The sequence below is a fragment of the Aythya fuligula genome, chromosome 16 (genome assembly GCF_009819795.1).
Source record: "Aythya fuligula isolate bAytFul2 chromosome 16, bAytFul2.pri, whole genome shotgun sequence".
Taxonomy (NCBI): Eukaryota; Metazoa; Chordata; class Aves; order Anseriformes; family Anatidae; genus Aythya; species Aythya fuligula.
In genome coordinates, this window is record NC_045574.1 from 6,608,575 (window position 1) to 6,621,971 (window position 13,397).

General features: G+C 51.3%; 1 protein-coding gene across 1 annotated transcript in view; it reads right to left on the reverse strand.

Moving 5' to 3' along the window:
- The window catches only part of LOC116495718 (fer-1-like protein 4), a 37,148-nt gene that overhangs the window by 20,968 nt on the left and 2,783 nt on the right, over nt 1–13,397 (reverse strand). The window contains exons 5-22 of the mRNA XM_032198390.1: nt 11,640–11,731; nt 10,971–11,012; nt 10,703–10,870; nt 10,362–10,422; nt 9,192–9,323; nt 8,973–9,035; nt 7,744–7,828; nt 7,309–7,468; nt 6,920–7,103; nt 6,094–6,280; nt 5,511–5,875; nt 4,708–4,816; nt 4,022–4,220; nt 3,164–3,284; nt 2,482–2,582; nt 1,833–1,920; nt 1,338–1,454; nt 123–275 (exon numbers count right to left, since the gene is read on the reverse strand). Coding sequence (XP_032054281.1) covers nt 123–275; nt 1,338–1,454; nt 1,833–1,920; nt 2,482–2,582; nt 3,164–3,284; nt 4,022–4,220; nt 4,708–4,816; nt 5,511–5,875; nt 6,094–6,280; nt 6,920–7,103; nt 7,309–7,468; nt 7,744–7,828; nt 8,973–9,035; nt 9,192–9,323; nt 10,362–10,422; nt 10,703–10,870; nt 10,971–11,012; nt 11,640–11,731 — 2,427 coding nt within the window. The remainder of the gene's footprint in view (nt 1–122; nt 276–1,337; nt 1,455–1,832; nt 1,921–2,481; nt 2,583–3,163; nt 3,285–4,021; nt 4,221–4,707; nt 4,817–5,510; nt 5,876–6,093; nt 6,281–6,919; nt 7,104–7,308; nt 7,469–7,743; nt 7,829–8,972; nt 9,036–9,191; nt 9,324–10,361; nt 10,423–10,702; nt 10,871–10,970; nt 11,013–11,639; nt 11,732–13,397) is intronic.

Here is a 13,397-nt window from a genome sequence, read left to right on the forward strand (position 1 = left end):
CTGGTGGAGCAAGAGCTGCGTCTCCTTGCAGCCACCAAGATGACAGAAAGGAGGGCTAAGAAGAAAATAGGGGGAAGCAGCAAGAAGGAAGCAAGAACATGCTGTTTTAGTATAAACTATACCTTCAAAAAGACAGTCTGGATCTTTGCACAGTCCTTGCCTTTCTCCTCTTCGACTACCGAGTAGAGGATGTTCTGTGCAGGGACTCTTGCGTATGCCACACGCCGGTTGTTGCTGAGCATCCAGATGAGAATGTCAGGGAGGGTGCACTGGGGCTGGAGGGAGGAAAGGGAGGCAGAGCAGTGAAAGTCTCCTGATGCACATGGGGCTGGTGGCTGCATAGCACTTTGGAGATCCAGAAGCAAGTGACAGGGCCTAATGCTGGGCACATGCTTCTGAAATTCAGCCCTGCAGTATGGCTCTGCAGTTTTCCTGAAAGGATTTGTGACCCTCCCTAATTTTCATTACAAACACCAGCAGGACACACTCACCCTCATCTGACACTGGGGAGAGGGAGCCCTCATGAGGCTGGAGAACAGAAGCCCAAATGCTAATCCATGGAACTGAACCACACCTGCTGCCAATACGGCAATGCCAGCACCCAGTGTACAAATGCAGTTTGGACTCAGAACAGGCTTGCAAATGAAGGACATGCGCGGATGTAAACAATTACTTCTTTTAAATCCTAGGTTCTACTTGCTTGAAGTCTGCCCTCACTTACTTAAAAGCGTGATAAAGATTGAACTTTGCTTGTTGAAAGGCTTCTCTGAATTGCATCAACATCTGTTCTTTTAGTTCCAGCAAACAGTGCACCCTGGTTTACACTAAAAGTATGCACTTATTTTCCAGAGATGTTTAAAATAGAGCCAGTAAGACTGAACAAAGAGAGTCTCTCTTACAGATGAGAGACCTTATTGCAATACAAGTTTTAATTTGCAGGAAGGTCTGGTGTTGGTCCCCAGGGGGACTGCATGTAGGGCAAGGCAAGGCTGATTTCCCAGGCAGGCTTCCTGCATCCCCACTGTGGGCATGGCCTGGGGCCAGGCAGGGAGGGCAGGAGAGTCCTGGCTGCCTGGAGCTGACCCAGCTCTGCCTCCGAGCCACTACTGAGCCCTTGGACTCCTGCTCTGTCACCACTGGTCCAGCAAGGCTGCGAGGCCTCATCCCTCATGAGGGTCATTGCATGATAACTTCCAGCAACTAGAAATTGGGATTTTACATGTCAGGGAAAGATTTCAGAGAAAAAGCCCCATTTCAGGCTGGTAAAAAGCTCAGCACCCTCTCCTTGCCCATGCCCTCTCCGGGTTGGAAATGGAGTGCTCCAAGAGCAGCTGTACCTCTTGAGCCATGAAGCGTAGCTTGGCCAGGATTCTCCTCGTCTCCTTAACCTTCTCCTTGACATTGGCTCGAGTCAGCTGCCGCCTCACACGGAGCCCCTGCTTCGCATACAGGATCTGAACAGACAGCAGAGTTGTCACATGCCCAGCCGTGACCCATGCATATAACATTGGCAGCCCTCACAGGGGCTCTGTGGGGAAGCAGAGGCCACATCCACCCTGCCCCGTTGCACCCTGGCATCCACCAGTTCACTTGCCAATTGTTGAAAACAAACCTCATGAACCTGTACTGAGCCATTTAGTGAAGGGTGCTGAGAACTGGAGACTCCAGTAACTCATCAGTTCTGCTGATACCAGCCAGTAATAGAAGTCCGTGAGCTTTTGCATCATTTGGGGCAGATCAATTAGCATCAATTCTAGACGGCCCTCCAGAAGCATCCCCCAAAGCGAGGATTACACTGGCTCCCTCCACCACCCTCAAATCCCACAGCTTACGATGTTGCGCATCATGTATTTCGTCCGACATCTGTCAAGGTTGTTTGGATGTGCCATTGTTTTTCTCTCTGCGCTGAGTGAATATTGCCTGCAATGAGAAAAGCAGTACAGGCTCTGCAACCCATACACCCTGCAGGGGAGCACAGTTTACACAGCAGGGCCACAGGTTCCAAACCCCTGCTACTAATCTGGAGGCATCAGGAACCTCATCTCTGTAATGCCTTATTTTCTGTAACCTCTTTGATCAGAAGGTACACTGGAATTTGCTCAGCACTTAAGGCACTGTCTTTTAATGTCCCCATTCCAAGGCTAGGAACTGATGTGCATATTGGACCCCACCAGGCAGTTGCAATGATTGAAACATGAGTCTCTTGAAAGAGTGAAGGAAATGTCCTAACACTTAAGAAACACACAGGAGCTCAGGAACATCAAGGCTGCAGCCTGTTACCCCTATGCTTCCCAGGTGTGGTGCTATGTGGTGTTCTCTCTGAGCTTGCAGAATAATGGGGTCTTTTCCCCAGGTTGTCTCACTTTCCTTCCACTCATCCTCCTCTTGAAATCAAGAGTGCAGGCTGTGCACAGTCCAGGTAGGACAGAATATAACCTCCTAACCCAAAGTCAAAAATCAGAAAATCAGGGACATGAGAACCTGCACCCAGCTGCAAATTCCTCCAGCACTTCTCGGAGCCTCTCTTCTGCTTTAGCCTTTGGCCTTCTCATGAGCTTCTCCACATCATCTAGCCCCTGTTCCTGTGGGGAGAGTATAACATTTAGGGACCTTGCACCTGGCCGTGGGGTCAGAGAAAAGCATGGCAAGGATGTGTTTGCCCCAAATGTGCCGTTCTGCAGAGCTGGGACAGAGCTAGCATGGCAGGTCAGCGCTGCACTGCCAGAGACTCTGGGACTTAAGGATAACCTGAATACTGTTTGTAACAACACTATGTGCTTCAGTCTTGAGCAGTCACCAAAACACACAACTGTGAGCTTTGCTTTCAGATTTCTAAGCCTGAGCAGGAAAGACAAAGCCCTGGGAAATGATCTCACCAGAGGCTGAGAGCCCATTTACAGCAGCATCTCCCCAGTGCAGGACTGGCAGCAGAGCAGCTCTCTGTCATTGTCTGGCACTGCCGCTTTCCAGGAGACACTGCCAGGCTGGGGCAGGTGGGATGGAGCCCCACAAGAGACACGGACTCACATGGCAGGGGGTTGGGGTGGGGGAGGTGGGGGCAAAGTTTGAGGTAAATATCTTGAAGAGCAGCTGTGCATGATGTGAGTAAAACGACCATGAGACAGGAAGCCCTGTGCCCCAACAGCCTCCCCACACATGCTACCAGGCGTTCTGCCAGCTTGACAATCCAGTTGGAAATGCAGAGTCTCCAGGTGTGATCCTCCCAGTAGCTCCACACGTACACGCAGGGTTTCTCATGTGTCATGGGCAGGCAGCTGTATGACCTAGGGGCAGCACAGGAGGTTATGGCTGCTGTTTGCAGAAAGCACACATGCCATGTCACATGGCAGCACTTGCACAAGGAGCAGCATCTGGACTCTGTCTTCCTCACAGAGAACCAGCTGTTTTGGGCTCTGTACCATGGACATAGATTCAAACTGCTAGACAAGCCCTTTGGCATCCCAAACCAATGCAAGGGGTTTCTAGCAGATGGTGCATCATGTGCCCAGATGAACGAGGCTGATGGCAGTGTGGGAAGCTGCTGAGATTCCCTGCTGCTATGAGATTGAGTAGGAGCAGGCACAGGGCTCACAACACAAATATCAAGACCTTGCCAGGCCCATGGGATGAGACAGGCAGCATTCCCAGAGTAGACATCTCATTAGAAGAGCTTGTGTGTGTCTTGCAGCATAGGAGAGCATGTGCCAGAGCACTCCTCTCCTTCCTCCATGCTGGAATCAAGCCTTTGTGCTGCTGTTTATCAGCCAGAAAACGGACTGCTGTTATTGATGGGTTACAGTTCCCTGTGGCCCTGTCCTTGGCCATCTGTGGACATCATGCAGACACCATGGGGCCTGTAGAGCTAATGGGCAACAACAGCCAGCTAGGATATGGCAAGCTGCAGGGTTGCAAAGCAGAGAAACAGTTGCACAGTACTCACATTGCTGAGCACTAATAGCATCTGGAATAACAAAACTGGGAAGTTCAGGACCAAGGCAAGGGAGAGAGAAAGAAGACTCACCTGTCATACTCCATGGTCTCTGGTTTCTGGCTCTTTGTCACTGATTTGTTCAACGGGGCCAAAACTGGGCCCAGGACTTCAACATCTGTCTCACTGTCAGAACCAAGGTCCAGCAAAGGCTGCTTTTCTTCTCTCCCTTCTCCCTTCTCCCCTTTTTTATGTACTTTGGTCACAACCTCTTCAACTTTGCCATAGTTTCCTTGAATATAGGCATTAAAGAGCAAACAGGTAAGTGGGATCAGTATTAAACAATGAGTTAACCAGCTTGCAAAATCAGTGCAATCACATTCCCAAGAGAAGCACATGGGTGTGCACTGCTTTCAGAACCAGCACTTCAGTACCATCCAACCATCAAAGTATCACATGGACAACAAGGAGGTCTGAGATGGAGCGGGGAAATCACAAGGAAGTTCTTGTGTATGCCTGCAAGTTCCACCAGCTCCACCAAGTACACATACACATACTGCAAACCACCAGTCTCACAGGAGAGCATCCAGACTTTTAAACTAATTAAAGCACTGTGAACGCTGCCTGGCCTCATACACCATCCTTCTTGAGCTCCTGTTTTGGAGACACAAATTATGTGATGACTGGCACTGCAGGACCACAGTGCTGACCTGGGCTGGCTCAGGGAGGTTCCCACCGTTCTCATAGTTTCCTGACTTGGGACCCTGGGGAATACATACCTATAGAGACCTCAAAACTGACAGGCTTGGAGCCAAGTGAGGAGTCCATCATCGTGGCTTCAAAGAAGGCAGCAAAGAGGAGGAATTCCTCTTTCTTCCCCAACGCATTCTGAGCAAGGAGAGAGAAATCAGCCCAAGCCTTGCGTAATAGAACTCTGCCTCAGCAGAGATTTTGGAGAGCAGCAGGGCATGGCTGATGCCTGCCAGCGCTCCTGAGGGCCTTGCCAGGGCACCAAGGACACCACCAGGACACTGCTGAGGGCAGTGCCACTGGGCTACCAGGCATAGGGCAAGCTTGTCTGGACATCCCAAGGGTGTATTATGGAGCTGTGGCTCTGGCAGATGCTCAGCCATCAGCTTGTGTAATGCTACTGAAGATGTTTGTAGGCTAAGGGATGGCTTCTGTACCCATACAGTCACTGCTTATCCACCTTTTAGAGACCAAGTGGAGACACAGAGCCAGCTAGCAGCTCCTTGACTCTGGAAAGAAGCATGTCCTCTAAGGTGGCTATGCCCTGGGAATAGCACCCACATGAGGGTCTTTCCTGGCATAGGAAAGACTGATGCATGCATGTGATGCATGCAGGGGTGCTCCAGCCTCACCGAGGGAGGCAGTTTTGGGGCTGCAGGTGGAGCCTTGGCCCTTGCAGAGGCTCAGAGAGCCCTTGATGGCATAGCAGTGGGCAGGTTGGGTTTGCTCTGGCACTGTTACACCAGCCAGCATCCCCACTGCCTTTTCCCCATTAGCCTACACATGCATCAGGTTGGCATGGGTCAGGTCATGCCAACTCAGCAGGACTCACCACAGGGAGTGGATGAAGCTCCTCCACCTCCACAATGACCTCCCCAGGTTGCTCAGCCTCCTGAGAGTCATCAGCCTCCTCCTCTCCCTGCAGCTGTCTCAGCTCTTTGGCTTTCTCCTTGGATTTTTTACTTTTCTTCTTCAGCCTCGGTTTGCTTAGGGCACTTTTCATCTTGTCCACAAGCTTCCTCTCTGCCACAGTGGGGCTGCTGAAAATCTCCACTGTGATGGCCATGAGGATGCGCCCACGGTAGAAGATTCCCTCACCCACACCCTCATTCAGGTCCTTGTGGATGTCTCGCAGAGATGAATTTTGGGGGGAGCCATACAGGTTCACCCACGCTGGGCCAAACGTGGGGTTAAAGCCTGCAGTGACAGGGCCAAGGTCTAATTACACCACAAGGTGCTGCTGCAGAGACCTTTCCCTCAAGCAAACAGCCCAGGACACACAATGTGAGCGTGTTCTGCCCAGACACACTCCTGCTTTCCACCTCCAGAAAACCACCGTGACCTGAGCAGTGGGTGTCCAGCACAGGCCTGCCCACGCCACCCTGCCCCAGGGGAGCAGCCATGCCAGGCCTCACCATTCCTGCCAGGGTCTGAGATCTGTTGCAGGTCAATGTAGTGTGTGGCGATGGCTACATGACCAACATTGGCATCATCCAGCACCCGGACTTTTATCTTCTTGGCAAGAGGTGGGAACATCTCGATGAAGCTGATCTGCTCATTCCACTCAGGTTCAGTGGTGTTGCTCTCCACTGATGTCTCCCCCTGGGAAGGATAAAGTGTGAAAGCCACGCAGTACCAACCAGACCAGCAGCCAGAGCAAGGGATGCCTCAGGGCCCATCTGCAAATGGCATGCCCCCTGCCATGCCTACAGGTGGTACTTGGCAGGATCTGGAGATGGCCAGGTCCCTGCCCCTTCCCCCAGGTCCCAGCTATTGCTCTCTGCTCTTCATCAGGGGGAGCTGTCCCAAGGTGCTGGCCAAGCGCTGCACAGCCAAGGGAAACACTGACCACAAACAAGCAACACCACCAGACACAGAGATGTCATAGGGTCCCGTGGGAGAGCCACTAGGCTAACCAGGGACTGAGTGAGGGCAGCTGGCTGGCCTAGCAATTTATCTTCTTAATGAGACAGAAACCTCAGCTATTGATGCAAGAAAATGGCCATTAGCTAAGTAAACTCTCCCAAGGGTGCCAAGCTGAGTTCAGCCCCCTGTGGAGCACTTCTGCTCTGGGATTTATTTGACCTTCTCCCTGTGTTTAGGCTTGGGCTATTCCAGCCTGTCTCCAGTGGGATTGCCACGTCACAGCGTCACTACCAGCAGCAGCAGCCCAGCATGGGCTGACACAGACAAGGGAGGATCAGCCCGGCCCCACACAGATCCCCCAGTAGACAGACTCACCTGCTGCCCGCAGAATGAGACCTGCACATATGGGTCAATAAACACTTTTTTCTCCCCTATGATCTTGGAGAAACCACCCATGATGCCTGCACTCATGCTGGGCAGGCCCTCAGCACGATACAGCTTGATACAGACCCTGGCCCAGGGTCTCTCTGCAGGGACTCTCTTAGGCAGCAGAAGGTTCCTGAAACACAAATTCATGTTCCAGCTCTTGCATGGAGCCCAGGAAATGTGATGCCAGGAAATGACCTGGCTGGCAGGATGTTTGGATCCTGCCCCACCAAAGGTCTTCCCCCATCAGAAGAGGGACTAAAGGGGCAAAAAAACGTGGCATGAAGAGAGACATGACTGTTTTCTTCCGGGGTCATGCAAGACCCTGCTGCACCTACCTTTCAATATCCTCAACATGGCTGCTGGAGGAGGTGGGAAGGGAGCCCACAATGTCCCCGCGTGCAGTGACAGAGATGTTGCACTTCACAAAGCCTTTCACGCCTGCCCGAGTGTCTGTGGGGTCACTGATAACAGCCCATTTCTGGAAAAAACTGTGGTCTGAGAGAGGAGGGAAGGGATTCATTATAAAAAAAGCCTTGGTTGCCATTTCACATCCAATGATGTCTGCACAAACATTGCCCCAACCCTCCCTCTGAAGGTGCAGGAGATCTCACAAGCCTACAGAAAGGCTGGAGGAGAAGTGAGTGCTGGTCCTTATGCGAACACAGTGATTTAAAGACAGGACCCTCACCAGGCCCAGAAGAGCCTGAAGGAAATCTCAGCTTCAAATGAAGTTGGGGCAAGGAGCAGGTACACTGTGCAGTCAGTCATACCTGGTTGGCTGTACACTGTTACAATGTCCATCTTGAATGTTCCTATGCATGTTGCCAGAAATGGTATGTTCTTTGAGTGAAAAACCTGCAGACAGCAGAAATACAAGAGATGCGGGCAGCGGGGCAACACATCCAGACATCCCCAAGGAGGATGGGATGCTAGGAGATGCCTGTTCCAACACACAGCTCAGGTAGCAGCTGCAAGCTCCTCATGCACATTTATCCCCATCTAAGTTAGCCCTGGGCCAAACCCATTCCTGACCAAACCATTCCTGCAAAGCCTACCAGCCCACAGCCCACAGCCAAACCTGGGCCAAGGCAAATTCATGACTTGCAACCAAGTTGGCTTCTTCTGCCAGCCCCAGATAAGATAAACACCTACAAAGAACAAAGGGCAGACCTGCTTTCCTGCAGGGAATCCCTGTGTCCACACCAGACCAGCTTCTCTTACAAAACCCAAGCCATGCTCAATGCTTGCTGAGCCCACACAGGCAGAAAGGATGTGCAGACTTTTGGAGGGAAAACACCAGAGATCAGATGGCAAAGAAGGTACTGGCTGGGTTTAGCTACCTTGAGAAAAGCCCCATAGTGCTTTGGATGAGGGGATTTTTAAGCCCCCTGTCTGCCTGGCTGGGCTCTCCTACAAGCAGAAAGCACTGCTGAGCTCCCTTGTGCTCACCCTACATTGGCCTCCACACTCTGAAGGGATGAGACTTCTGAGCAAGGGACAGTAGGACCCTAAAACCAGTGGGGCAGCAAGGCAACAGCAGAGAAACTACACCAGAGGCTCCACTGCAGTCACTGGAGGCAGAAAAAACCTGGAAGTGGGGAGGTGAGAAGACAGCACTGCCCAGCACTGGCTCAGAGCGGGGCCAGGGATGGATCTCTGCCCCACTGTGACCATGGGAAGGTCCTTTGGTCTCCCTGTGTCACAGCTCATAGAATCATATACCAGCTTGAGTTGGAAGATACCTTAAAGATTATCCAGTTCAAGCCACCTGCCATGGGGAGGGATGCCACCCACTAGATCGGGTTGCCCAGAGCCTTGTCCAGCCTGGTCTTGAACACCTCCAGGGATGGAGCATCCACAAATTCTCTGGGCAGATGACTGCCTGCTAAACCTGGCTGGTAGTATTAGCCTTGCTTTGCCCATCACTCCCAGCGTTCACACACACAAGCAGCAGACTGTACCAGTTACAAATGAAGCACCATGAGAAAGACATACTTACTGAAATCTCTATGAGTCTGTGAAATAAAACTTCCCTTGGCTCATGGAATTCAAACAAAAAGTACTAAAAGAGAAGAGAAAGACAGCTGAGCCATGGGCTCCCAACAGAACCCCAAAAATGCCTTTTCCTGAGAGCAGCCGCACCCAGAGCACCTCAGGCATGGATGGCCTTGGCCACTTGGGACACAATGATGATGAAGTCTTTCTCCATAACACATACCTCATTGTAGAAAGGGCAATTTGTAGACTTCTGTGTCACTGTGTGCCTCTTTTCCTCTCCAACCTTGACTACCACAAAGGGGTTAATGTTCACCCCTACCAGCTTCTGTGCTTCAATGATATTAATCCCAACCTGAGGAAATGTGGGAGAAAACCATCACATCAACACTCTGCTTCTCTCTGGCTCCATTCTGAGCTTGTTCCAACAATACCAGTATGCAAACATGTAGGGCCCTCAGAACAGGCAAGAACACAGCTGCTGAAATCTTCTCTGGCCGGCAACAAATCAAACTGGTATTTGAGACATTTCTTCATTTCAGACAGGCAAGGAAATTAAGCCCACATCTTTGACATGTGTCTGGAACTGTCTGGAACATGGCTGTCTCATTTGCTGTTGACTGGTTACAGGTCTAAAATGTGGGAGAAATGTTCTCACAGTATAAGCAATTAGCTAGTCATTAGATTGAAGAGTAATAGCTTCAAGGAAAGGAAGGTAGGAAATTCCACCCCCACAAAAGCTTTCTGCTAGATGGATAAGACCAAGCCCTGAAAAACAGGAAACCAGGATGCAAGTCCATGTTTACTCAGAACCAGGATAGGATATCCAGCCTATGACCTGGCCCTGAAATCTGAAGGGCAAAAGTTGTGACTGAACCCCACTTCCAAACAGTGGTTTCAAATCAACCTGGTGTAGAGCACTGTCCAGAGTCAGACTCCTGGGGTGTCTGAAAAAGCCCCTGCAGCAGACATCCACCCCCAGCCATATCCCACAGGCATCCATGAGGGCCTGTGGAAGGTCCTGGGGAGGTTGGCAGGCACCAGCCATGCCCAGGAGCTCTCCAAAGCTCTGCTCAGGCTGTGTTTTGCCACAATACTCTGGGTGTTAGGGTGATTCCTTTCTCCTGTTTACCCACCCCATGTGACTCAAAAAGAAATTCTGTCCTGGACCGGCTGGTTTTGGAGCTAGTGCTTGTGGATGCTGGATGCAGACATTCAGGGAATCTTAGACCTTGCCCAGGGAAGTCACACAAAGCAAGAAGGTCTCTTCATGCTAGAGGCCCTGCTAGAGTATACAGCAACTGGAGAAGCTCAGGCCCACAGGAAGGCAGTGAGGGACCTGCTGCGGGGGCCAAGTGGCAACTGCAGGGACACACACCCAATGTTTCAGTACCTGGAAGCTCTGTGGGGTTGGGGTGGCAAACAGGTCCCGTGTGGAGCAAAGTCTGGAACGGCTGCACAGAAAAACAACCTGGGTGAGCTTGTCCCTTCAACTGCATGGACCTAAGTTAGACCCCACCAAGGGAAGCAACTTGAAAACCCAGCAAGTAACAGCCCCTCAACCCAAGAATGAGCAAATCCAAAGCAGATTGGGATCTGTTTGGGAACACTGAAATTTTCTGATATTTTATGGAAGCAAAATGCCACGAGATGCAGGATTGCCCCCAGCAGTCACCCCAGGAGCTGGCACCTCCCACTCCACAGCCCATGCAGGAAGAGCACAACCACAGATACCTCTTCACGGGGCTGAAGACAATGCCCGAGACCTCCATGTCAGATACATCATAAAAGTCTTCTTCCTCCTCTTCTTCCTCCTCCTCAGTCTCCAGTCCCTTTGCTAGCTTCCTGCCCAGCGCAGCTGCCTTTCTGTCCATCTCACTTGCTCTTGGCCCCTTGGCTGCCCTGAAATCCCCCACCACATCACCATCAGTGTTGATGAGTGGGTTGTGGACTCTCCTCCATGCGGGAGGGTGAGTGGATAACCTCAAGCACAGATACTTACTCTGGCTCCTCAAATCCAGGATTGTGGATGATTAACTCTGAACTGTAAGGAAAAAAAAAAAAAAAAAGATATTTTACTGAAAAAAAAGAACTCTTAACCAATGCACTTAGGAAACAGTGACAAAACCATGCTCCTGCTTGTCTCTTGACCACCACACCTTAACACAAGCATTCTCCAAATTGATGTTTTTCCTCTTCCCACCCTACATGCCCTCTGCTTTGCCTCTAGACACTTCAGAAGTGATGCTCCCTGGACCTTGTCATCCTGCCTGCCCTGACACCTACTAGCTTTGGGTACCTTTGAGCTCCACCTGTGTGCAGGGTGCCTGGGGCTGCTATGGTGCAAAGCCATGCTCTCTGCAGCTTTGCAACCACAAAGTCTTGCTCCTATCAGCCAGGAAGGCTGCAGAAATGCCTGGGAGTCCAAAGGGGCTCTTGGGATGCAGTGGGTTATTCCAGTCAACCACAAGGTGTCTTCTTTGTGAATGCAAGATGTTTTATTTCCAAGAGCCCTGGTCACTTACTGCTAATGCAGAGCAGAAATGCATCAGCCTGGCTAGAGGTGGAGAGTCAGTGAGGCTGGATTGCATCTCAAAGAGCTCTCAGTTGCCCTTGGCAAAGGCAGCTGTAAACACCACCTGGAAATTTTCACCTCCCAGGATTTCAATACCTGTCTTTCATCTGATAGACAAAGTCCTCTTCAACCCAGGTCCCAGCTGAGCCATCTGGAGGTTGGTAGCGCAAATCCAACTCAATGTAGATCTAAAACCAGAAAATTAAATTGCCTGAGAGGTTGGCAGCCACACAACACCTGCAGAAATGCCAACAAAATCAGGAATAGATGTGTGGAAGGAAAAAACAAGTGAGATGCGGGTGGAAAGAAGGCAAAAGAGGAAGGTCACAACCCCTGAAAAGCCTCATTTCGTCAGGCTCTCCTTGCTTGTCTCCATCAGCAAGCTGGAGTTAACCAAACTCCATCCCCTACAGCTTTCCAAAGCCTGAATAAAATCTGGATCAAGTTTCCAAATCTACCTCTCAGTAGGCTGAAGTGGACATATGAGCTGGGTCCACAGCTCAGGCCCTGGAAAAGGGATGTCTCTGGGGAGAGAAATATAGCCCTGGGAAGCAAGAATACAACAGCTGGGAGAGGCAGCAGCAGAAGCTGGATGGAGGCAGAAGCTTGGGATAAGACTAGGTGATTAGCTGAGGCTCTGAAACCCCTTTAAAGCACCAGGAGTTAAAAAGGGGTACAAATAACTCAAGTTCCCATGGTTCCAGGGAAGAACAGGACTTGGAATAGTAGGATCTTGTTCACAGTTGGCAGAAGGAGCAGCAGTTGAAGCAGCCTCTTTCCTTCAGGGACTCATCTTTTCCCAGATGAGCTGAGGGTCTCCAGCTGCTCTGGTCCCACTTACATTTTTCTGCCCAGTCTGACCCAGGCAAAAACTAACCCATCAAAAATGAAAGCTCTTGGATTTTGGTTGGACTAGGTCATCATCTTGGGCACTGCTGTTAGCACAAGGGAAGAGGTAGCTGAGCAAAGGGTTGAGGCCACAGAGAAGCTCTGACCTTAGTGTAAATGCCCCAGCTCAGTCCCTCCAAAGCACCACCAGCTGCCAGCTGGTCAGCCTGGCCCCCTCTCCCTTTGCCAGCACAAACGTTTCCACAGTGAGCTGCAGCAGGCTAAAAATCATCCTGGAAACACCCAGCTTCCACCTGGGCTCGTGGTCACTGCACCATGTCACCACAGGGGTGACTCATAAGGCCCAAAGGAAGGACAAACAGAGGTGCAGCACTTCGCAGGGCTGCCAGCAGCACCAAGCTCTGTCTGCACCACCTCTCCTCCAGCCCTGCCCTGGCACAAAGCCCTGGCCATCCAGAGCTTGCTGAACTGTGCCTCACACTGTGTGGGCAGGGAACAGCTCGTTTTCTGCTTGTGTTCACTTTCTGCCAGCACAAAGGGCTAGTGAGCTCCGGCACCAGGGCGGGCAGGGAGCAGGAGCCATGGAGCAGAGGGGCAGGCAGGCATCAGACACTTCTGCTGCTACAGACCACCATTAAGACTTTATGTTTAACTCAAAAACTGCCCGGGCACAGTGCTGGAAGGAGATGAAATACCAAGTCCTGCACACACCCCTCAGTCCCATGGAGGTGTTGTTAAGTCTCCCACTCCCCATTTACCCACTCAGCAGGTCCTCAGGTCCCCCAGCCCACCCCAAGTACTTAAGGACCTTCACAGAGCCACTTCATGGGGGTGAAGTGGCTGCACCCCTGCACAGACAGGGCTCCAAGCAGCACCTTGTGCTCCTCATCAGCCCCAGATCCACCTGGAAAGCTCCAGAGGTTTCCTACAACGCCTTTCTGAATGCTTATAGGCCTTTACACCTGCTCAGATGAGTGATGGAGCGGTGCCCATCCCCAAGCTGCC